Source organism: Phlebotomus argentipes, unplaced genomic scaffold (assembly GCF_947086385.1).
Source record: "Phlebotomus argentipes unplaced genomic scaffold, Phlebotomus argentipes genome assembly contig_2, whole genome shotgun sequence".
NCBI classification, from domain to species: domain Eukaryota; kingdom Metazoa; phylum Arthropoda; class Insecta; order Diptera; family Psychodidae; genus Phlebotomus; species Phlebotomus argentipes.
The window spans coordinates 8,317,588-8,343,464 of record NW_026776162.1 but is presented as its reverse complement, the minus strand read 5'-3'; the positions used below and the strand labels follow the sequence as shown (position 1 = coordinate 8,343,464).

Here is a 25,877-nt window from a genome sequence, read left to right as displayed (position 1 = left end):
CTGAATTCGACTCTTTTTCCCCATTTGACTTTTCTGCTCTCTCTGTGTGTGTGTTTCTTGGTGTGTTTGGCAAACAAACCGAAATTATTCTCTCTCTCTCTGGTCGTTGATTGCAAACTTGCCAATTTACAGTGTGATGTTGCGTGAGGTGAATTTGAGGCATTTTTTAAGCTCAATATATTCTTTACATCTATTGAAAATGGTGTGTGTCTCTGTGGAGTCTCTCTCTGTTGACTCAGAAGTTGTCGTGTTTTGGGTCAGGTCGCGTTTTTTTTCGCCTCCTTCTTTCTTGCATCTAATCTTAAATAGAAAAGACTAAAATGCTGCCTGGGTTTTTCTCAGCGGAATTCACACATTTGACTCTCTTGGCTGAGAGACGCCTAAATTGTCTTTTTTCGAGGTGGAAAGACAGAGTGAGAGAGAGAGAGAGAGAGAGGTGGAAAAGAGGCACGTGTGAAAATAAGTGACTGCAAGACCACTTCGAATGCTGCTCTTTGCAGAATTTCAATGAAAGTCCACATCATTGTCCACCCTCGCATTTTGGGATTTTTGCACAGAATTTCTAATGTGTATCTAATTGATTCTTCTCAGCTCGGAAAGCCACGCGATTGTGTTGATTAAAATGGTCAGTGGCACTCCAGCTGGGCAGGGGAAAGACAAGAAAACTCAGCAAGGTGATTGGAAGAGAGACACAATAATAGAGAAGCTTATTTCTTTCATTCTGACGAAGATAGTGGCTTAAAAAATCTATCCAATCTGTTGTCTTGGCCTGGATTTGATCTTGGAGCCCTTGAGTTGATATCTAAGCATGTTTGACATCCGGGTCGAAGGACCAGATATTGGAGTAAATTCAAAAACAAGAGTTTTCTTCATTCTCTCTTCGCCAAAAATCATTTTGGGAAGCAAATAAAGCGAAAGATCTTTATTAAGATAAAAAATCTCTCTTTATAAATGTTTTTTTTATTCTCAAAGTTTGTACTTTGAGGTTAAGTTAGGTTAATTTAAACGTATTCAAATGTCAAAGAACAAATCATTCAATTTCTTCCCTCATTTTCTTAGCTGATAAATCTTTGTGAAAGGCTGAAATGTTTTCATTTCACCGTGATTTTCTCTGTTTTCCAAATAAACCAACTCGTGTGCCGTCAAATTGCCTTGACCGAAGAGTGAACAAGAGACAATTTTGAGAATTATTGACTCACAATTCACTTTGAGGAAATCTCTTTTTTGTCATATTTTTGTCGAAACAGTGTGAAATTCCCACGAAGCTTAATTTCTGGGACATTTTCTAATGTCTGTTTGTCATTATTTGCTCCATAGACGCTGATTATTTCTCTTGCATATTAACTTTTGGGGTCTAAAAGAGAAGAGAAGAAAAGACAGATTCCAAACAATGGACTAATTTCACTGGACTGCGCGTCTGTGTTGTCATATGTGGAAGTCAGTATTATGCTGATGGAAAAAAGAGACTCTCTCGCATATGTTGTGCCCATCAAATGCCCATATTGGCCACTCGAAAAGTCCATCATTCACCGAGCGCTTCAGTGCCATTCTGTCCATAAGTCTCGGTAATTGGGATGGAAAATTGAGTTTCTCATGCGGCGTGCGCGCGATGTAAAACAATGGGTGTCCAGATGAGGTGAAATTCAATTTTATCTCGCCATTTTCGGACGCTTGATGATCTATAGGGTGCGTCTTATTTGTCCATTTTCATGGGATATTTCATTAATCCATCCATCAAATAGTCAAATTTCTCACACGCTGCCGCACAAAAAAAGAAAAACTGTGACTCAACGGCTGAAAAGTCCACAATTTAATGCTAATTAAAGAGAGGCGCGCAATATTGGATGGCAATGAAAGTGAATCCGAAAACCCTTTTAACACCTTTTCCTTCCACTCAAACACACTCGCCTCGCCCGAGTCTTCACAGGAAGTGTTCTCGATTGTGATTGACAACGTGACATTTTATGTTGGATAAAATTAGCATAAGATAGAGTTTAATGTGAAATATTAATTGCCCGGGTTTTGGTTGAATTTATAGCGATATCTTTAATGTCTTTTTCTTCAGTCCAAAATCAATCTTCAGTGTTTTTATTTTTATTTGGTGAAAGTCGACGGGTGAATGGAAAACTATGAAAAGTCGATTTAGCCTTTTATTTGTTCTTTCTGTACAAGAATTTTGAGATTTGTATCTTATGAGACAATAGAAAAAAATCTTATTTATCTAAAAAGCACAAATGGAAAAAAATTGTCATGTTTTGCGAATGAAAAGTCGAATTTTCATTGTTTACGCTGAACAATTTTTCCCCAAGAAAAATGTCTCAAAAATTGCAGTCAAATGCATAAAAACGTCTTTTTTGGAAAATATTTGTAGATTTTCAGAATTATCCTAAAATGTTTTTCTGGACTTTAAATGAATATTTCTCATATCTTTTAAATTTTTTCACTTGAAAACATTAAGAAAAAGTTCAATTGAAGTATGAAAAGTTGATTTTTTGTATAAAATCGACTCAAAAACCATTAAAAATCGACTTTGAAAAGTAATATTTTCAGATTTTCTATTAATTTTGCCACATTTTAGTGAAAAATTTCAATAAATACCAATAAAACATTTACAAAATAAAAAATACAGAGCAATATTTTCACTTTAACGAACGATTTGAAGGCATTTTGAGTATTTTGAAGTAAATTTGGCAAATTTCGCAGCTGTTTTAATGCAAAATTTTGAAATCGCTTTGCTGAAAAATGGCGATTTTGACTTTTTATAGTTTTCGAGGCACCCGTCGAAATGCAACCAGAAAATCTTCTCTTAATCATTCTTTTCTTGAGATTTCTGTAAGATTTCTGTAAGATTTCTTTCACTGATTGAATTACCGATGAAATTCTTGGCAATGTCAATTTACTGAGAAGTCAACCAGTGATTTAATTACCAATTAAGTTAATCTGTCTTCCTCACAAATCTCATTCAACTTTATTGCAATGACCGCGCGTTGGATGATAGAAGACTTGTCTTGTGTGTGTGTCCTTTTGCTGCTGCAAATATATATATATAAGAGATTGTCGAGAAAGAGAGCTTGAGAAAAACGGAGGGAATGTCATTCATCATTGAGAATGGTTCGATTGAATTGTAATCTTTATTGTTACGGTTTTGTGGGTAATTAAAAACTGAGATTTGATGATGTCTTCGAGGCATGAAATTGCATTATTGTGGTGCAATTTTATTTTAAAATTATCTCAATTATTGACTGTAAATTGAGATTTCGCGTATATAAATGCACGATTGACTTTTACCCATTAAATTCTCTTTATATGCGCGATGCTTTGACTCTGTTTTCGGACTCCGAATGTCCGTCGCGAATTCAGCTTGAGACGTTACGATTGACAATTTATATGTTAATTCACCCGGTGGACAATAATGCCGAAATTGATTGCTATTGGACTGTGTTGTGCACCTGACGCGGCGTGTATAAAATTTGTCTGTGGTGGGAAATTCCATCAGATTTTTCCCTTTATTGCCTGTTGACTCTCTCGGGCCAATATTGCCAATTTCATGGGGGTTCGTGTTAATGCACTGGCGGCCAGAGTTGCCTAATGTTTTCATCTCTGCACTCTGCCTTTGGGCGGCGAGACAGAACGAGATGAAGACATCGATTAAAGTATTCTAATTAACTTTTATGGCAGCCCATCGTAGTTAATCTAATTGCGCATGTGTTCTTAATGCCGTGATTTATGGATTTCCTCTTCTTTTCCACACAAGTCCACGTGAAAGTGATTTTAATATTGTGTGCAGAGCCCGAAAAAGAAAGGAACTAATGTAGAGTTGCGTGTGTCGCTGGAAGATTCTTCTTCTTAGAATCCCGCGTGCGCGCGCGACGACGACGATGGATTTGAAGCACAGGAAGAGAAGAAGCAGAAGAAAATTTCTCAGAGGTTATTTTATATTCGTCAATTGGCAATCATAAATCAAATAAACAACAACATGTTGGGAGTAAATTGACAAGATATCGAGAATATTAAATGATATGAAATGGTTATTTATTAATAAGAGAAGAAAAGCAATGCGCCAGTGCTTTTGCCACTGTTCGCGACTCTCATGTCAATTTCTTATTATATTTTTGTGCAAAGTTACATTAGATTCAGAGGCAGAGAGAGAGAGAGAGAGAGTCCAAGGGGAAAATCATTCGCGATTTGAGACCATTAACTTTGTGTTTATTCAATCATTTCGTGATTTTTGCCTAAATTTTGATTTATTTTATTTATTTTGGCAATTTTATTAGCTTATCTACATTGATAAAGAAGAAAAAACCACAAAAATTTGCCTCAAGATGGATTTGAACTCCTCAAAGGCCAATTTCTCCTTTGGTAAATACAATTTGAGCTTCTTTCTGCCTTTCAAACTTTTACTTCATTTTCACTCTCAAATTTCGGTTTTTTTTTGGCTAGAATTACGCCAGAAAGTCAAAGAGTTACAATAGCGTCCCTCACGCCGACTTTACTGCCCTCTGGTGGCGATATGTGGTGAGAAAATAATCAAATTTTGCTTGTTTTGCAATTTAACGTGTAAAATTAGTATTTTTTGATTATTTTTCATTCAAATTTGGATTTTTCTCATAGAAAGTACTGTTTATATTGAAACCATTGAAATTCCTTGTGATTTGCCCCTTGAGAAAAGTCACTATTGGACGTCTGAAGCGCGGAATGTGTGTTTGCTCGTGGACTTCTCCCGAATGAATCGCGTGCAGAATTACAAATACAACACTTCAAATATGCTTTAAAATAAATTACCTCTGAAATTCACATGGGGGAGAAAATATTTTGAATACCTCAATGTCTGTTGGACTGTTTTTATTTTTTTTAATCTCTCTCTCTCTGAGAAACGGAACACTTTCTAATGTCGCTCTCCTCGCGGTGATCAGTCAACTTTTATCCTCCCACGTATTAATAGGCAATTGCAGGGATATCATTTGACGCTGTAATTCACTCTTCGCATTCAGCGGGGAAAACATCTGGAAAATGTGTGTGTGTTTTTTGAGGGTTTTTTAGCAATTACACGGCGATTAATCATGACTTTGTGGCAGGAATAATATTGATATCCTTTCATTCAGGTGATTTATCTTGAAATGCACATTTTCTCCATCATGGGAAGAAAAAGAAACTGTTAGCAATTAAGTGAATTTTATCTGTCTGATTGCGCGCTGCTGTTTCGGCAAAATCTTCAAGTCTGTCTGTCTTCAGTGCAGAAGCCATGAGTGGAGAATAATAAATAAGAAAAGCACAGCAGATGACAATGCAATCATTTTGATGGGGGCAAACTAACCGGCCTTAATTAATTTTGTTGATAGATGATGAAAAAAGAAACGGAGACAAGATGCGCGGAGTTTGAGAAGAGAAAAGATGGAGTGAAAAAGAGCGGTGAATTAATTTAATTATTCATTTTTTTTGCATGCTCAAGAGAAGCTCTCAAGAGGTGAGAATTGGGACAATAGCAATGCGCCAAGAGAGTTTTTTTCTTCATGGCGAATGCATAAATACATCTCGAATGGCGGGAAAGTTTTTTATTCTTTCACGCTCAAACAGGAAAGGATCACTGACCAAAAATTAATGGGCAAAGTTATAATGATATTTCTATTTTCGCCCTCGGACTATAATCGGATTATGTGACGTTGTGATACAATCAGAAAAATCCAAGAGAGAGAGAGAGAAGAATCTGCAAAAGCATGGTTGACTTTTGGTCCTTTTGACAAACACACTCAAATCCGATTAGCATCGGGAAGCCATGCGAATGCTCACGTAATGATTAATTCTGCTCTCCTCGCTGCTTTATGGATTCCTCATGCCCTTATGCTGCATGCTAAGTGCCGCTCGAGCACCTAAAGTTATGTTTTGACAGAGAAATTGCTGTGATTTTGACTGCAAACTCGATATTTTGCTTTAAAATCTCTTTTTATAATCTATAAACGTCAAAGATTCATAAAATAAGATAAGATATAAGGGGAATTTATTAAAAACTCTGGAATTTCTGCACAAAATATCCTTTCTAGTCTTGTGAAACGTTAAAATTCAGACCAATTTAATGATTTCACCAGTAAAAATTGTTTGTCTTAAAGTGTCATTCTTATAAGATAAGATTTGACGTCTTATGTGATAAAATACGATCGAGCACCTTAAGTTGTGTTTGATAGAGAAATTAGTATGATTTTGTGTCAAATGTATGAATTCATAAGACTTGATAAGATGTAAATGAGATAATGAATGTCGTTGACGTGAATTCTAACCTCAAAACGTCTCGTAATTTATGAAAAAGTCTATAATTTCTTCACAAAATATTCTTTCTAGTCTCGTGAAACGTTAAAACTCAGTCCCATTTAATGATTTCACTGTTAAAAAATTGGTATCTTTAAGTGTCATTCTTATAAGATAAGATTTGACGTCTTATGTTATAAGATATGATCGAACAGCTAAAGTTGTGTTTTGATAGAGAAATTAGTATGATTTTGTGTCAAATGTATGAATTTATAAGACTTGATAAGATGTAAATGAGGTAATGAATGTCGTTGACGTGAATTCTAACCTCAAAATGTCTCGTAATTTATGAGAAACTCTAGAATTCCTTCACAAAATATCCTTTCTAGTCTTGTGAAACGTTAAAACTCAGTCCCATTTAATGATTTCACTGTTAAAAAATTGGTATCTTTAAGTGTCATTCTTATAAGATAAGATTTGACGTCTTATGTGATAAGATAGAAATGTAAAGTTACATAAGTTGAAATTGACTGAATTTCTTCGGTCTTTTTTTCCTCTGACAAAATTTCAGCAAACGCCAAAACCTCTTTCACTGGTGTAAATTCTCACTTGTGATGCCAGTCTTTGATCTTTGACAAATCGAGCGTTCCAGAGAGACTGATGCTTTGCACACAGTCCTGAAATCTTCCCCTTGCAATCTTTTCTGGCTTGGCGAAACGGCGCTGAATCTTCAATGGGAAGCGTGGAATTGTGAGATGCGCCGCGTGAAACATTGTTTCTCATCATCTCACCAAATACCATTGGTCACACAGAGCTTCTTTTCTCCCTCATTCGCCAACTGCAATTTGTCATCGACACGAAGCTCTTGCACACGATATATTGGAGGACAATAGCTGGGCTAATCAATTGCAAATTTATTCGGTGTCATAGACGGCGAGAATGAGGCACTCTTGGCGCTGTGTTTGCCGAGAGAGGGTCAAAAAATTGCACTCATGGCGAAGAGAGAAAGAGTGTCACATTAGCAATCTGATTGAAATAACTCGGGAGTCACGTAAAGTATCTAATTAAGTGTTTTCTTCTGCCATTTGGCGTCTCTTCTCAGCGCTTTGGCGAAAGAGAAAGACTGTTTTTTGCAACATTGTTGAGGGTTCTTTGATCACCCAAAAGAGGTGTTTATTCACGTGACTTTTGTCCTGGGACGCACTGGTTTGCTGATTTCGTCAATTCTCGCCGGCAGATTGTTGAAGTTCGTGAGGATTTTCACGGGAATGTCGATGGCGAATGCCTGAATGGCGATGGTGATGCTGAATCTTCTGTATGGCGGATAAATTGGTGGTTTTTCCACCACAATTTCAGGCACTTTCTTCACCACAGGCTTCGCCAGTTGAATTATCCTTGGCGAAGCGATATAATTCAGCGCCGATTTCTTCACACTAACTTCACGATCTGAAGAAACTGGCCGAAATCTCACTCTTCTGGGCTTTGCCAGGTATTCTAATCTCGCCAAATGCTTCTGAAGTCTCGAAGATTTGACGCTCTTCTTGGATTTCTTCGGCATTTTCTTACAGGGAATTTTCTCTCAAACAAAAATACCGTTTTTTGACTGGCTTTCTGAAATTTGAAGGGTCGAAAAAACGACCCCTTTAACAAGCTATGAAATATGATTTGGAAATTGAGCTATTTTTAGCGAGAAACGGACTTTTTTACCCGAAAAATCAGTTAAGAAATGTCACACTGTTGAGAGTCTTTTTAGCGAAACAAGAGGAGGAAAAAAAAATGGTGCAATAAATCACCAAATATAGCTTAAGAGTCGCGTTTGGGAGGCCGGAATAAGTGAAACCACACGTTGTGATGGTTGAAAAATTCACATATGGTCCGTTTGCATATAAATTCCTACCTATAAATAGGAGAAACATGGCTGGAGGAAAAGGAATTCAATTGACAAGAATCTCTGGGTGGAATTTCTCTTTTGCAGCGCCGTTTAGTGTGCACAAATCGCGACGGCGACACAATCCGCGCGGCACCAAGCGAGGACGTCCGCGAGGATCGCGCCGCGGCGGTGGCAACAGCAGTCTGGGGCGTCTGGAAGCGACCGCGGCGGACACAAATGCAGGTTAGCACTTCCTCTTGATCACTATCGTCACGTGTTTGTGCAACATTTCCCCCCCAAAAAACAGCTCAATCGCCACTTCCAATCGCTCTCGGGGGTGATGATATCGCGCCAAACACCTCTGTTCGGATGCGATTTGAGTGGCTCATTGAGTCGTGTATCTTTTGTATTGATCACGTTCTCAGCGTCACGTGGACAATGAGTTAATTTTTTCCTGCGACACGTGTTAATATTCAGTGGCGTGACAAATTCACCCTCCGCTCGCCATTCATCCACTCGAATATCCAATCACAAGAGGGTGAAAAGCGCCTCGAGGACCGCACAAGGGGGAGATAGTGTGGGGCCTGAAGTAAATGCTTCAATTTACGAAGAAAAAAGTGAATTTTTTTCTGAATTTCCCTTTGAATTGGAACAGAAGATCGCTGTTCTTGAACATTTTCAGTTAAGAAACACTGGAAATTGTGATAAACTGCCAACATAGGGGTAAGTGGGGCAGTTTCAGATTCAAAATGCTGTTCCAACTTTAGGATTTTTTCTTGAAAAATCGGCTGAATATATTGAAATAATCACAACGCTCAAATAAACTCTCGTCTATTGAGCTTCAGAAAATGCCTTTCATTGGGCATTAAAACTGATCGTTTTTCCTCTAAAGGAGAATGAAAATAATATTGTAATTTATCTGAAACATCCCCGCGCGGGGATGTTTCGGTTTGCTCTGGGGCAGTTCTAGATTTTCACTTATATTTACCATAAATTCCATTGTGGAATTGTAGAATCGCGGGCAAATGATCACTTTGATATCTATTCTACGCACTGAAACTGTTTCATTCCCTAAAAATCGCCTTTAAAGTACTATTTTCGCGACTTTTCTGGACCCTTGCACGGACTGTCAAAATTTCTGAGCGGGAAGCAAATTGCCCGTCATTTTTCCTGTATTGCATCGCCACCATGCGTGAGTGGTGGCAACTTGACGCGCCGCGAAAGTTCCGCGCAAAATGTGCTTCTCGAAATTTCTGCTCTAATCAGTGATTTTCGCGTGTATTTTCTCACTTTTCAACGAAGAAGTCGTTTAACGTGATGAAGCAATGCAGCACAGAGCAACATTTTGTGAAAAACCTTCAATATTTGCCACAAGAATATTTCGACCGTGATGTTGCGTCAGACTGTCAGAGCGCGCTGTTGTCAGTCCGTGGCGATCCGAAACTGCCCCGCGATGGAATCTATATCTGCCCCATTGGGTGGTTTTGTGCATTTTCCACCACCCACTGAAAAGGTCGTGATCAGGAGGAAAAGTTCGGGCACATTTATGATCTCTACTAAGACTACGAAGACTAGAAATTGATTCATGTGAAAATCTATGAGAAAATTAAGAAATCTGAAACTGCCCCATTTACCCCTCCTAACCTCAAAAGTAGCATTTCGGGATATTTTTTTTAACCACTTTTAAGGCATGAAATCAGCCATTTTGAGCTCACTAACAGGTCATAATAACAGTATAAAATCTTCTAATTTTCCTTTAGTGTAGTTCTAAAAAAAAATCTTGAAAAGATTTAAATTTGTTAGGTTCTAAAAGAAGCGATTTTTGAAAGTATATTCATTTTAACTGAAAAATAAACACACAAACAGTCTTAGAGAGAAGAAACACCTGTTTTTTTCGATTTGAAATTGAAATTTATTGTTTTCATCCTATTTATACGTTTGTTTCCAGTCCAATTAATGCTTCTAACTGCTAATTGGGCTTTTTTAAATCCAGATTTAAACGATTTCCAGCAGAAAAGTGTGCTGAAAAGACAAATTGGTGCAGAAAACATGTGTTCTGAGGGACTTAGAGAAGCTGATGTTCAGGAACTGTCAGATGATTTCACAGGCCACATTATCTGCCCCTTGACGAGCCGTCAAGAACATCCGCAGTGGCAATTTTGCAAATTGCGTCAATTGGCGCCAAATTTGCCGCAAGTCTTCTTTGGGGGTCGAAGAGAAGCGTGATTGCGAAGCAAATCGGTAGATTATCATCCCTTCTCTCTGTGTCTCTGTGTTTGCAGGCCAAGCGACGAGTGGCGGTGATTTATCGGCCCAGCCGCCGGCCGTTCCGCCCATCGTGCGCCGCGGCCCGGGCAGACCGCGGCTGAAGATCGCCGGGCCGCGCAATCAGGGCTACAGAGGCAAGCCGCGCCCCCGGAAGCCGATGGGGCCGCTCGTGGTGCCGCTGGGCCAGAGCCCGGGACCGACGCCGCCCGGCCGCAGTCCCGCCTTGAGTCCAGCGCCGAGTCCGGCGCCGGAGAAGTCGCACGGCTTCTACCAGCCGATGAACGACAACGTCTGAAAGTGTTTCGCGTGACGCGGAGAGAAAAGAAGAAGAAAAAAAAGGAATTGTATGTGGAAATAGACCAAAAAAGCGCAAGGTAAGAAGTCTTTCACAGAGCATTTCTTTTGTGATGCGCCACAATTGGTCATCGCGCGGTGGTAAAAAGAGAACCTCAACACTTTCATCATCAATTCATTCTGGCGTCGAGATAAATAGTGGTCAATTAGCACTTGTTCACTATGATGAAATACTCTGAATTTGCATGTGAATTGTGCTCATTTTCTGCTTCATTTGTGTGAATGGGCAATTTGAGCAATGAAAAGGCGTACAAAAACGCGCGCTGTCTTTTAGCGTGATTCACAGCATCTCGCATGCGATGAAGGAAGAGATTTTTCTCTGTTTATTTAGCACTGTGCGCGGACGTTATTATCATTCACATGAGAATGAGATCCACAATTGTCACTTCTCTGCTGGATTTCCTATCCGAATCACGTAAAGTGGCATTTATATGCCATCTCTTTCCATTTACATAAATTCGTCCAAAGAGCCCCGCAAGAGTGGACAAAAACGGCAAGACAAGTGATGGTTCTCGTCAAACACTTTCATGCTCTGTTTTTGTCAATTGCAGAGTGCTGAAAAAAGTCTCGTCACTCATTAAAAACCAAGTGTGGGAAGGTGAAACTTTAATTCTATCCAAATAAGAACGTTTTTCACGCCGTTTCGCAACTTGTTTCTTTAGGTGGTGAAGATATTTCTTTTTTTTTACCTTTTTCGAGACTCTGGAATTTGGAAAAGAAGTTTCGTGAAATGTTAACTAAACCAATTCAATAATGATAATCAATGCCACAAATCATCAACGCAGAAATTAAACAATTTAATTTTTTTTGCAAACTACAACGGTAAACCGTAACTTTATTTTTGAATTTCCAAAAAAAAGGCATGGAAGAAAAATTTTGATAAAAAGTACGTTGCTCTTAGAGCAGAATTTTGAAAAACCACTTGAAATGATTAAGGAATGCAGCTTCGAAAATTTGAAATCTAGTTCGAAATTGTTTAGTTGTTAGAAGAAAACCAGGGATTTTGCAGCTGATTCTCCAACTTATGGAGATTCAGGAACTTCCGGGTCAGTTGGCGGATCTGCTGTCTCATTTTCCTCGGGTGGAGTTGGTTCTTCCTCAGGCGGAGTTGGTTCCTCAGGTGGAACTGGTTCTTCCTCAGGTGGAGTTGGTGGTTCTTCAGGCGGAGTTGGTGGTTCCTCAGGTGGAGTTACTTCGGGATCACTGGGACTGTCTGGCGGTATTTCTGGTGACGCATCTTCCTCAGGTGGAGTTGATTCCTCAGGCGGAGTTGGTTCTTCCTCAGGCGGAGTTGGTTCCTCAGGTGGAACTGGTTGTTCCTCAGGTGGAGTTGGTGGTTCTTCAGGCGGAGTTGGTGGTTCCTCAGGTGGAGTTACTTCGGGATCACTGGGACTGTCTGGCGGTATTTCTGGTGACGCATCTTCCTCAGGTGGAGTTGGCTCCTCAGGCGGAGTTGGTGGTTCCTCAGGTGGAACTGGTGGTTCCTCAGGTGGAGTTGGTGGTTCCTCAGGCGGAGTTGGTTCCTCAGGTGGAACTGGTTGTTCCTCAGGCGGAGTTGGTTCCTCAGGTGGAACTGGTTGTTCCTCAGGCGGAGTTGGTGGTTCTTCAGGCGGAGTTGGTGGTTCCTCAGGTGGAGTTACTTCGGGATCACTGGGACTGTCTGGCGGTATTTCTGGTGACGCATCTTCCTCAGGTGGAGTTGGCTCTTCAGGCGGAGTTGGCTCCTCAGGCGGAGTTGGTTCCTCAGGTGGAGTTGGTTCCTCAGGTGGAACTGGTTGTTCCTCAGGCGGAGTTGGTTCCTCAGGTGGAACTGGTTGTTCCTCAGGCGGAGTTGGTTCCTCAGGCGGAGTTGGTGGTTCCTCAGGCGGAGTTGGTGGTTCTTCAGGCGGAGTTGGTGGTTCCTCAGGTGGAGGTACTTCGGGATCACTGGGACTGTCTGGCGGTATTTCTGGTGACGCATCTTCCTCAGGTGGAGTTGGCTCTTCAGGCGGAGTTGGCTCCTCAGGCGGAGTTGGTTCCTCAGGTGGAGTTGGTTCCTCAGGTGGAACTGGTGGTTCCTCAGGTGGAACTGGTGGTTCCTCAGGTGGAGTTGGTGGTTCCTCAGGTGGAGTTACTTCGGGATCACTGGGACTGTCTGGCGGTATTTCTGGTGACGCATCTTCCTCAGGTGGAGTTGGCTCTTCAGGCGGAGTTGGCTCCTCAGGCGGAGTTGGTTCCTCAGGTGGAGTTGGTTCCTCAGGTGAAGGTGGTTCCTCAGGTGGAACTGGTGGTTCCTCAGGTGGAGTTGGTGGTTCCTCAGGTGGAGTTACTTCGGGATCACTGGGACTGTCTGGCGGTATTTCTGGTGACGCATCTTCCTCAGGTGGAGTTGGCTCTTCAGGCGGAGTTGGCTCCTCAGGCGGAGTTGGTTCCTCAGGTGGAGTTGGTTCCTCAGGCGGAGTTGGTTCCTCAGGTGGAACTGGTGGTTCCTCAGGTGGAGTTGGTGGTTCTTCAGGCGGAGTTGGTGGTTCCTCAGGTGGAGTTACTTCGGGATCACTGGGACTGTCTGGCGGTATTTCTGGTGACGCATCTTCCTCAGGTGGAGTTGGCTCCTCAGGCGGAGTTGGTGGTTCCTCAGGTGGAACTGGTGGTTCCTCAGGTGGAGTTGGTGGTTCCTCAGGCGGAGTTGGTTCCTCAGGTGGAACTGGTTCTTCCTCAGGCGGAGTTGGTTCCTCAGGCGGAGTTGGTGGTTCCTCAGGCGGAGTTGGTTCCTCAGGTGGAGTTGGTTCCTCAGGTGGAGTTGGTGGTTCCTCAGGTGGAGTTGATGGTTCCTCAGGTGGAACTGGTTGTTCCTCAGGTGGAGTTGGTTCCTCAGGTGGAACTGGTTCTTCCTCAGGCGGAGTTGGTTCCTCAGGCGGAGTTGGTTCCTCAGGCGGAGTTGGTGGTTCTTCAGGCGGAGTTGGTGGTTCCTCAGGCGGAGGTACTTCGGGATCACTGGGACTGTCTGGCGGTATTTCTGGTGACGCATCTTCCTCAGGTGGAGTTGGCTCCTCAGGTGGAACTGGTTGTTCCTCAGGCGGAGTTGGTTCTTCCTCAGGTGGAACTGGTTGTTCCTCAGGTGGAGTAGGTGGTTCCTCAGGCGGAGTTGGTTCTTCCTCAGGTGGAGTTGGTTCTTCCTCAGGTGGAGTTGGTTCCTCAGGTGGAGTTGATGGTTCCTCAGGTGGAACTGGTTGTTCCTCAGGCGGAGTTGGTTCCTCAGGTGGAGTTGGTGGTTCCTCAGGCGGAATTACTTCTGGATCAGTTGGACTGTCTGGCGTTTGATTGTTCTCCTCTTCGTCCGGCGGTGGTTCTAGAATTACCGGATCAGACGGAGTCTCAGGAACTTCAGGCTGTGGTTCTGGCGACGGTGTATTTCCATTCGCGTTTCCGTTACCACTACCATTTCCCTTTCCGTTTCCATTGTTTGTTTGAGATGGTGACGTTGGTTCGGTTGGTGCAGTGGGTTCTGTTGGTGCGGGAGGTTCAGCAGGTTCTGAAGGCGTCGTTGTTTCACTTGGTTTCGTAGTAGCCTGAGATATTATTTGGTATATGAGTGCACTGGTAAATTCTTCATCGAATGGATATTGGTCTTGAATTTGGTCTTGAATTTGCTGCTGAATCTCCTTTAATCTACTTTCAACCATTTTTGCAAACACTTCGTTGTAATTGAAGAAGAATGCATCTCCACAAGTGGCAAATGCCACGATAATCGTTAATATTAGAGCACTATTCATTGTCTAACACTTTCTTGGTGGTTCGACTATGAATTATGACTCTTGAGACTGTTATCGGGCTTTTTATATCAATTGATATGATCTAGAAAAATTATTTGCACATTTTTGCCTTGTGATAGTCTGGCGACCTTATTTGGGAAATTGAGTTTATATTTGATGTTTTTGAATTTGCCACCAAAATTTTTAGCCTCAATTATTTCATTGACATTTAAATTGGATCACGTGAAATTTGTTCAAGGCAATTTTCCACATTCTAAACATTTGGAGAGTGTTCGGTATTTGGGGGTGTTTTTGACCTCTTCTCTTTGATCGATTTACCTACTTTAAACCATCTCTTCAAACAACTCGCAAATTTGTGGCCAAATAAAATTGGTCTTGAGTTCAAATTTATATCTGTTCAACATTGATCGCAAGAAATTTCCAAATTACGCCCAATATTTATGTGTGTTTTTCGACTGTTTTTGGGCAAAAGTCGTGGGTCACGTCTCTGAAAGTGACGTTGTTTGTCAGGCGCGAAAAAATGCTGGTGGAAAAGCATAAAATTTGGTAAATTTCCAATCATTCTCACGAGGGTGCGTTCAATGGGGACATAAATAAAGTCCTGCACAAGACTGGAATTGGTAATTTGATTGGTGTTAATTTGGTCGATGGGAAGATTTCGTGATAAAAATCTCAAGCACACGATAATCCGTTCTTAAGTTGTTCTTTTGTGCCTTTTGTCTGGACGGCATTGTGTTCAGGAGGCCGAACTGAGGGATTTCTTCGGGGGGCCTTTTTGTGGCGACTCCGGCAAAGAGAGTGGGTTAAGTGGAAAATGGTGATCTTATTTGCCTGTGTCAATTACCATGGGATTATCCTGAACCCACCTGAGATGCTCTTTTTGCCATCTTCGCCATCGGTCACTTTGAGTGATCATCTTCCGACAATCCTCACTAACTGACTCATCCCTCTTCTCGGGTGCGCTTTTTGTCTCATGATCCGCACGCCGTTCATCATTCGGAACTCCGGCGTGGCTCAAACTGGAGGCAGAATTTATGGTGCGCAGATTTTCGGGCATCCTTCTGGTCATCTTGCCAGTTTGTGTGTGAGAAAGGCTGAAATGCCGCACATACTTTGGCCGCAGCACAATGAAATTATTCACAAAACTCCATCCGGAGCGCCCAGACGCGAGAGATTGCGAGACACCTTCGCGCAAGGCGGAGAAATTGTGGTCAGAAGTGGTGTACAAATGCTTCAAATGGGTTTATTCATAAATTTCTTTAGCAATTTTGATGTCATTTTTTAATCATTAATTAAATCACTTTCAATCTGTTTTCTGACTTCTGCCAAACTCCTAGAGATTTCAGGGAATCTGCAGAGAAATTGTGGATGCGATAGAAAGTGGTGTGTACAGATATTCTATCCGCCCTGACTGGCCTCGCCTTGGCGTTGTGTGCGTTGGAACATATAAGAAATTAATCGGCACATTCCCATTCAGTTTCCCACAATGCACACAGCTTTGCCGGGGAGTTATTTGGAGGTCAGATCGCGAGGATGCGGCCGAGGGGATGGGAAGGGAGCCTGAGAAATGTCCGCGAGACGCGCCGGCTGCCGCCCAAGACAATAAAAGTCACATTACCTGTTTGCCCATTTAATTTATGTAAATCGCAAAGAGGAAATAAATTCCTCGCCATGCAATTCTCAAGCTCTCTTGCGCATCGGCAGGCATGCTGTTGGCCGAAGATCAAAGAGCATCGAACGAGATTTAGCGACTCAATTCGCATGATTTTAGGGCCTTTCGACAGTGGAGATTCCCGCGCGCGGGAAACCACTCAATTCGGCAAATGTGATAAGGCTCTCTGCCTTATATGACATCATGTCGAACGAGAATTCGTGCAACTGTACTGTTGGCGATCAGGTGAATGCTAAGTGCGCGGCCGCTGATTGATGAGCCTCTTTATCAAATATGACAGGTTATTCGGCAATTACGGGTGAATAAATAAATAAGTTTGGGCTCTTGGTCAAGTAGCTTGTGTGCATGATAAAGACTGTCTTCGGGAAATTGAAGCAGTCAAATGCCGCTGAAACACAGAGCTCCAGTTTGCCACTTGGGGATCTTCTGGAGCTCAAGAGCTGTTTTTCACGCGATGCAGGAGACCTCAAGTGTTGAGCAGACATCGATCTCTTAAAGCATATTTTGCTTGCCAGAAATCTGCGACCAGAAATGGCGCACGATAACGCGATGGCGCGCGATAAAGTGCTAAATTCCCGATAGATTTTGCGCAAGAGGCAAAGTGGATTCCAGTGTTTGCGCGCCGCGGCAAAGGTCGAAAATTGCAAAGTTGCGCTGCACTTGTGCGCGACATGGAATATCGCGGCGAAAATTGTATGAATGGGGCGCGCGCGTACTTGTTGCCACAAATTGTTTTGGACCACATGCTGACAATGATGGCAAATATTCCGCGGGCACAAATTGTGTGCGCGCCGAGTGCAAAAAACCATCAATTAATAGAGGGCCGTTTTTTTCTCATCTGCTGCTCTCACTGGCGAACATGGTGTCGCACATTTTCCAAACACAGGCGCTCGCCGAGCAATTGATACAGCCGTGGGACATGTTGCAACATTATGTATCATGTTGGGCGTCAAACAGTGAGCTCTGTGCATACTTTTGCCTTCACGCTGAGAAGTTCTTGTGCGCGCGGCTTCTGCGAGAGATGATCTGGCGGCCTTCGGCAGATCCTCAGCCAATTTTCCGCTTCAGGGCGTTTTGCCAAGCACAGAAAAATGCCTCTTCTTGGGAAGCAAATTTTTTTTTCGGAGACGACAATGAGTTGTTTTTCTCTGTACAAAAAGAAATCCAGCCATTATGTCAAGATCGACAGATTAGGCGTGCAAGGGGGGATGCTTGAAAGATGTACTTTCCGCCGGATCACAAAGTGATAACACGGCTAATTGAGTAATTTTTCTCAACTCCTCTTGGGACTTTTCCACAATTAAGACGCTAAATTTTGCTCTTGGCAACGCCAAAATCGCGCGCAATTTGTATATTTTTGCGAAACCCAATCCGACCGATGATGCTATCGTCGTGTGATCTCTTCCTGAAACTCAGTAATGTCACTTCATTAACTCTGCCTCACCTTCAAATCTCGCCCAGATCTTCTGCTGACTCCCGCGGAGGTGCGAAACGGGCCTTGATCACACTTTGTCACGAGATAACTTTTCGCTGCACAAATCCTCAATCATCTCAGCAGCCAAAAGCGCTTCGATTTCCCATATCGAATTGCACAAAAAAGGTGGCGAGAAAAAGAGGAGCAGCGCGAAATTAATCGGAAATTGTTGCAGAATCACATTGAGTGCGAAAATTGAATAGCCGGCAACAATGTTGCCGAGTGCGTTAAAGAGCGCAGTTGGTGTGCAATCAATTAAAATCAATCGACCGATCGTTCCGCATATCGTTTACCTGACAAATTGCATTTTGTCCATCATCCCAAGTCGATTTTATCCGCCGATTGGCGTTCTTTTTTGCACCCTTGCGTGGCCACTGATCGGCCACTTCTTGGACGTATAGAGAATTTTGCACAGTCACGACACGGACCAGAGTGCTGCTGAATGCAAGGTGATCACTTTACACCTTGTTCTCTTCTTGATCTGCGGGAAAATCCGCAATCCCGGCCGACCGAGAGAGTCACGTGAAACTCCTGCGCGCGATTGATAAAGAGCTGAGCAAATGTTTGCTGAAACACTGACGACGCATCTTTATTTGCAAAGCTAATACAGACTACAATAATAATTGATCAAAATTATCACCACTGCAAATCTGCTAAGAAACTCCGATCCACCGGATCAGCCGGGATGGAACGAATCGCGAATGTCGGAGGACGACAGCAATCGAGACGCACATGATCTTGACTGTGAAATTGTACACAATTTCCGATCGGCCGTCGATCAACTGATCCTCCCGACATTCCACACAATTTACGGTGGGAACGCGCGCTTTTGCACAATTCCGAGCCGGACAATTGTGATGATCTTGACTAATTGCCGGGGCCCCGCTGGTGGCCGGAGAGCTTCTGTTGAGCGTGAGTGATATTTCATAAACAAATTGCCTAATCACAATGAAAACACACACACAAAGCGAGTGGTGTGCGCCGTGAGGAACTAATGCTGCTAGATAAATCAACGGCGATTTATGTGGCTGCGCGCTTCGCGTCGCGACTCACTTGGCCATTCTTCACCCGAAACTCCACAATTGTCCAGCCCAGAACTCCCACCGCCAGGAGACACAGAGCGCCAATGAGCTTCGTGCGCGCGCACAGAGCGGCGTTCAGTGCGTAGGTCACGACGTAGCCCAGGGACTCCCACAGGCGGTAGTTGGAGAACGCGGGCTCCTGGTTGCCGGAGAAGATCGCGCCGTAAATGCCTGGAAGAGAAGATAGAGAGAGAGACTAAGATCACGGTAAGTACTGCAATAATACTTGTTTGGGGGGGGTTTGGAACGTAGGCATTACGTTCCATTGAGGGACAAAGTCTTCTCCATTGACTGATTGTCAGTTTGCCGACCAACCATAAGTGGTTCTAAAGTCCACCTTTATATACTCACCATTGACCTGGATCTGCAAGATTGAGTCTCCGACGGCGTACAGGAAGCAGATGACGAAGAACATCCACTTCTTGTGCGGCGTCGGCGCCCAGAAGAGCATCGTGAAGTAGCACGCGCTTATGGAAGCCAATCCGAGCACAAGAATCCTGATTCTGCCGTATCTCTTGGTCAGGAAACCGAAGAGAATCGACGAGATGGAGTTGCACACTCCGAAGAACACCAGCGTGAAGCCGATCTCGTTGATGCCGAGGGTGCAGGAAATAAAGGCCTTTATTTAAAATGAGTGTTAAAGGGAAAGTGGGGAAGGGATAGCTTTACTTGTGTCAGATCCGCGGCGAAGTTCGCCTGTTCCATGCCGATGAAGATCGTCAGGGGGACGAGGAGGAGTTGGTTGAGGCGCTTCAGTTGGCGGAAGGTGGCGATCAGGAGCTGGCCGACGCTCACTTTCTCGCCTCTCGTCTCGCCGTACATCGTGAGCGGATCCAGCAGGAGGCTGGTGATGATCACGGCGAGAGCGATGCACGCCAGGTAGATTCCCATGATGGTGAAGATCTCGCGATCGGGCGGCCGCTCGAGGTTCGCGATGTCCTTCGACGTGGCGGCGCAGAAGTTTGCGCCGCACAGGGTGTAGTCGATGCTGGCGTTGGCCTCGATCCGGGGCGGCGAGAGGACCAGGCCGGAGATGAGGTTGCCCCAGAGCTCGGCCGATTGCCAGCAGAGGTAGAAGATGCCGAAGAAGCGCACGATCATCGCCTCGGCGCTCTGCTGCGTGATCCTGGCGTAGATCTGCGCCACGTGCGACAGGTAGGTGGACTGCGCGGCCCAGAGCGGCGCCGCGCCCAGGCCCAGCAGACAGCCGGCCGGGATGAGTGTGTAGAGTCTGGGGTAGAACTGTGCGCCGATGTACGGCACGTAGCAGAGCATGCTGCAGCAGAGCGTCCACTTGGCCGTGAGCTTCTTGATGGCCAGCGTGGGGATGAAGGCGCACGAGATGATGATGGCGCCGAAGACGGCGCTCAGGGAAATCGTGCCCAGGCCGCCCTCCTCGTTGATCGAGGACTGCAGACTGCCGGTGCCCTGAAAGGCGGTGAATTGCAGCAGGAAGGCCACGGAAATGACGGCGATATTCTTGAGAATGCGCCACTTTCCCACACCATTGCCACCATCCGGCAGGGTGAACTCCGCCACATTTCCTACACTTATCGTCATGTTTCCCGCACTTGACGCACCACAAAATGCAACAAAAAACACACGGCAAAATAAGGGGGAGAGAAAAAAAGAGCGCGCGAAGCACTTTCGAATCTATCAACGCGCGGACAATGATTTATAGCCGCTCAGGTGCAAAAGGTGTTGAAATGCAAATGCGTCGTTTGTAGATCACTCTCTCTCTGGCTCAATATATTTCATCTCCTCTATCGTGTCTCCACTTTACGACCTTGTTGCTGATCCCATTCACGTGATCGCGCGAGGATCTTATTAATGATCATGAAATATTGGCACGATCGAGAGTCAGGAAAGGCGACAAAACTTTATGCAACAAAGTCTTGGCAATTGCAGCCCGCGGAGGAGAGAAATCCAACTCTTTTCTACGCAATATCGCGCACACAAATGGGAAGAATGGGAACGCGTGTGGAGCTCTTAAGAGGTTCAGCAGCAGCAGACAATATCGCAAGTTTTGGTTGAAGCGCGCCTGTGAATTGATACAAATTGACTCGATAAATAATTACTCAACTCTTTGTCACTCCATTTGGCTCGACTTCTGTCTCACACTCATTGAACAATAATCACTGGGCATCATTTGTGCGTCTCTCTCGCACTATTTGCCTCTCGTGTGCGAGTTGGTTTGTCAAATAAGAAGCGATCGAGAGCAGGAGATTCCAATAATATGGGTAAGTAGAGTTAAAACGTGATAAAATGAGTCCAAAATTTTCCATTCTGTGCTTCAATTTAGTGAGAAATTCAAATTTCTGAAAAATTTTTGCATATCGACGGGTGAATCGAAGACTATCAAAAGTCGTTTTTTGATAGTTGACGTCTTATGTCTGTTTGGATTGATCTTAATGTCTTCTTATCACATTGGCAAAAAATAAAGAAATAAGATTTTTCTTAAAAACTCCGCGTGTAGAAAATTTCTCAATGTTGCGTTGAAAAGTATGAAAAGTCGACTTTTAATAGTTTTCGCCGCACAAATCATCCTGATCGGAATTATATAATCATTATTCGATGAGCTAAAAAGACCTCAATTTTGCATTTTTAAATCTTTTCACTGTTAAATTGACAAGAAACCAAGCCAGAAACCCTTCGTGAGTGTCTTTCGGTTTATAGACGGTAGACGAAAGTGTGAAAAAATGGGCAGGAAAAATGTAAAAAGTTGATTTTTACGAATTGTTTGAAAACAAAAATACACAAAAATTATCAAAAACCGACTTATTGTACCAAATTTTTCCAATTCGTCTATCAACTCTTCGTATTTTAGTTAATATTTCAACAAATAACAGTGGAAAAACCTGGGAAAAATTGCATAAAAATAGAATTGAGCAATTTTATCAATTTACTGAAAGATAACAGAGAGTTTATGGGAAAATTAGGAAAATTTCAAAGCAAAATCATCTCTCAAACTTCAAATCGCTCTACTGAAAAATGACGATTTTGACTTTTGATAGTCTTCACGGCACCCGTCGATATTAAATGAGAAAATAACACTAAAATAAGGCATTTTGAGCTGAATTTCTCGAAATTCTAATGACCGTTTGAATGAGAATCATTCAGTAAACGAATAAATGACAAAAACTCTTCTCAAATATTACTCGTTTTTCCCTTGAAGATGATTCAATTCGACATTCCCGTCATTCCTGTGGCATCAAATATGATTATTTTTGAAAGAAAATTCCGAGGGTGAATGAAAAACATCCTCCTTATCCATGGCATTTCTCAAGTCCTCAAGTGCTTTTCTCTCTCCCCTCTTGTGAGACACTCTCAAGAAAACACGTGAAACGGATGTTGCTGATCATTTTCTCGGGTCGCAGCATAAAAGTATCGATGATGAATCTGCGCTTGTGTGAATCTGCCAGCCAAAGTGAAGGACAAATTTAATCAAATCCGACGATCTGCGCGCGAGATGGACACAAAAAGACGCCCGTCAACAACATCGATTCATTGAGATTGTCCGAGGCGCAAAATCTCATCGTGTGGCTATTTCTGTCACTTTGGCAGGCACGAGAGAGAAAAAAAAGAGTCTCATCGTGACTCAGTGAGAAGTTCTCCATCGACTGAGTCGGGCATTAGATAAATTTATTAATCCTCCGTCAGTCAAGTTAATTGTCTGGCAAAGGCAATAATCACAGCTTCTTTTCTGTCCGCGCGCAGACTTTTCATCAAATGCAAATTCGGGGCATTTATTGGGCTCTCAGAAACCATCCAGAGAGAGTTGACTTATTGAGTCTGGGAGCAGAAAAGGATCTCATGATTCTTCTTCTCATTTCGCTGCGTCTCGGCAGACAACTTTTGTTATGCTGAGATGCGTTTGAGAATGAGAAGAAGAAGAGAGAGGAAAAGAAGCAAAAAAGGCCTGATTATATTGAGCTCCTTTCGCCAAAGGACGCACTGTGGGAATTGGGAGGACTCCGAAAAGGACTGCAGCGTGTTTTCAGAGCATGAGAATCTCCAGCAGATGTTTCCTCCACATTCGGTCGACCGATTTTCTCTGGCAGGCCGAAAAAACAGTGAGTCTTTGTAGGTGTAATTCCAGCATAGACTCACTTTTTCACCACTGAAGATCGTAAAGTTTTTTTTCCACATTTTTTTTGCCTACTTCTTTGTCCGCTTGTCTCTTTTTGGGAAAGAGAGAGAGAGAAAAATTCTCTCACAAATCGCGCTCTTGATCTTCACATTTTTTTCTTTTTTTGAGCAAACAACATAAAATCTACTTGAGTGAGTCAGAAAAATTCACGTAATTATTTCATGTTTCAGTGCAATTATTTAAGGGAGTGTTAAAGTTAATTGCAACAACCCTATTTAGTGAAAAATGATTGACCACCTAATAAATCCTCATGTTGAATTAACTCAGCCATTATTTTCCCTCTGACAATTAAGAATGCTAATGAAATTCTCCGCAACAGAGAGAGTGAAGAATTCACTTTCACGAGAAATTCTCCCCCAAAACGCCAAATTAATTGCATAAAATTGTAATTATTACCCCAAAATATTGTGTAACAACATATTATTTAATACTGGACAGTATTATTCAAAAGTCATTCCAAGGGGGAGATTTTTGAGTGATCTTTAAGATTCCTATTCAAACTTCTTCTATTTTAAGTCTAATTTCATGTTTTTTTGTATGATTAAAACACCGTTTTATTGACACAAAAGTACTGGAAATTGTATTTTGATCAAGAGAAATTAATAATTTGTGGGATTTTATGGAATTATCTCAGAATTTGGTGCAAAATCTGATGTTCTTAAGTCAAAAAGTGACTGAAAACTGCCTCAAATTTTGCCATAAAAACGTAAAAATGATATTTCAATAAATTTTTTATTGATTTTTAAATTATGAATCCAATTTTGACCAATTTTGTGACTTTTTTATAGAAAAATGGATTTTTAAATAGATTTTTATTTGTTCTTTCTGTACAAGAATTTTAAGTTTTGTATCTTATGAGACAATAGAAAAAAATCTTGTTTATCTAAAAAGCACAAATGGAAAAAAATTGTCATGTTTTGCGAATGAAAAGTCGAATTTTCATTGTTTACGCTGAAGAATTTTTCCCAAGAAAAATGTCTCAAAAATTGCAATCAAATGCATAAAACGTCGTAGATTTTCAGAATTATTCTAAAATGTTGTTTTGGACTTTGAATGAATTTTTTTCATATATTTCTTTTTATATTTTTTCACTATAAAACATTAAGGAAAATTTCAAGTAAAGTATGAAAATTTGATTTTTTTTTTAGAACTAATTTCGATAAAATCGACTCGGAAGACTAATAAAAATCGACTTTGGAAAGTAATATTTTCAGATTTTCCATTAATTTTGCCATATTTTAATCAAAAATTCTAATAAATACAGATAAAATCAACTAAAATATTTACAAAATAAAAAAAAACTTAGCAATATTGGCCACTTTAACGGACAATTTTGAAGGTGTTTTAAGTGTTTTGAAGTAAATTTGGCAAATTTTGCTATTTGAACTCGCTTTGCTGAAAAATGGCGATTTTTCGTCGAATATAAATGAAAGTATTTAAATATATTTTAAATCATTCAAATATATTGCTGGAAATATTCAATTTTTGATCACTTTTGAATTTTACATCGAAAAATAATCATCATTTGAGTAATCTTATTCGAATTTTACAATAAAAATACAAAGATTTTGATAATTTCTCACATTTTAACAACTCTTTACTCAATTTAAAAGAACTTCTCACCACAATATCTCCTCCTTGAGGTGTTTTGCTAATTATTCACAAGTATTTGGGTCGCAATGCTCATCAAAATGCTGAACTAATTAAATCACAATTAATTGCGCGCAGTGTTTTGTTGTGGGGCGGAACCCTTGTTTTCCACCCTCTTTTGTCGCTCGAAATTGCAGTTGAATTTCATTAAGACGACTTCCTGCTGAGCCAAGTAATTCCTCAGCAGAGTCGACATTCCTTTCCTTTTTCGGGGAAACTCTTCTTGCACACGCCAAGAATTGGGTCAATGCTGAAGATTTCTCACGCACGCTGTCAAAATTGTATTCCATCTCTTGAGATTTCTTTCTCTGTCTTGGCTAACAATGTGCCAATAATTCTGCAGCTTTTCCGGTCATTCGGATGCAAAACAGTGGCAAACAAAAAGAAACCATTTGGACACATGTTTTCTCACGCGTTTCTTCTGGAATTCCGAGATTCCAATTATTCAAATGTGTTGGATTTTTGAGCTTCTGTGTGTTGTGTGGCGAAAATTGGGTCGGAAATCACCTTTGACTCTCTTTTGCGCCCTTTCCGGATGTGGAAAATTGCCTCTCGAACCCCTTTTTCTCTTCACCCACAAAATGCCTCTTTTTAACGCACTTTCTTTTGAAATTCGGTTCTATTTTTAGGCTCTCAATCTTCCCAACTGCTCTGGACTCAATTTTCTCCATTTTTCTCCTCCCTTTCTTGGAATTGAAATGTGCGTGGAAAAAAGATGTCTAGTAAAATTCATAGAAGGAGAAAAAAAACCGACATATTTCTGACGATTAGTGGCATTTAATTTTAGAGACGAGCCCAAAGATAAGAAAGCCTGAATTATTCCAATAAATTATCTCACGAAACGTGCTCGGCGGGGAAATTCTTGGGCATCGCCAGAGGGAAGAAAAAGGGTTAGTCAGGCACACATTTTCCAGCGACAGGCTATTTTTAAGTGCACGTCTTCATTAGCACTGGAGAAAAGCCTTCTGCGGAGCAGCTGAACACATACAAAACGTGAATCGCAAGAATGATTCAATTCCGTGTGACACTTCGTCAAATGCGCCAAGTTTGCATTCATTTTTGCATTTTGTCCAATTTTGTCGGAGAGCGCAACTGCCGAGAATGGCATGCAAATTTCATTGATTCCCGGCCGTCAATTTTTGGCCTGATCGACTTGTGGACATGAATAAATTCCTCACACAGCGAAACATCTTTTCGCCTGAATAATGAGGCAGTGACTTTGATGCCCGAGTGCAGCTTTTGTGAGAAACTCACCTTCGAAAGTGTTGCAACAGCCCCACTATAAATCATCCCCGCGATGTCCAGGTGCTCCTGAGTCCCTCCAACCCTTTTTTTCCACCGTCTGGAGGATTGTTTTTTTCTCTC

At 42.0% G+C, this 25,877-nt stretch overlaps 2 protein-coding genes across 2 annotated transcripts in view; one reads left to right on the top strand and one right to left on the bottom strand.

The window, feature by feature from the left end:
* The window catches only part of LOC132264995 (chromatin-remodeling ATPase INO80), a 64,191-nt gene extending 53,221 nt beyond the window's left edge, over positions 1–10,970 (top strand). Inside the window, exons 9-10 of the mRNA XM_059765366.1 lie at positions 8,216–8,353; positions 10,393–10,970. Of these exons, the coding sequence (XP_059621349.1) occupies positions 8,216–8,353; positions 10,393–10,673 (419 nt within the window). The 3' untranslated portion in view covers positions 10,674–10,970. The remainder of the gene's footprint in view (positions 1–8,215; positions 8,354–10,392) is intronic.
* Positions 10,971–17,952: 6,982 nt separating this feature from the next.
* On the bottom strand, positions 17,953–20,684 carry LOC132264542 (UNC93-like protein). The gene is made up of 3 exons (XM_059764783.1): positions 19,382–20,684; positions 19,064–19,331; positions 17,953–18,883 (listed from the first exon to the last, which is right to left on the bottom strand). The coding sequence occupies exons 1-3, from the start codon at positions 20,270–20,272 to the stop codon at positions 18,651–18,653; spliced, it is 1,392 nt and encodes a 463-aa protein (XP_059620766.1). The 5' UTR covers positions 20,273–20,684; the 3' UTR covers positions 17,953–18,650.
* Positions 20,685–25,877: the final 5,193 nt, after the last annotated feature.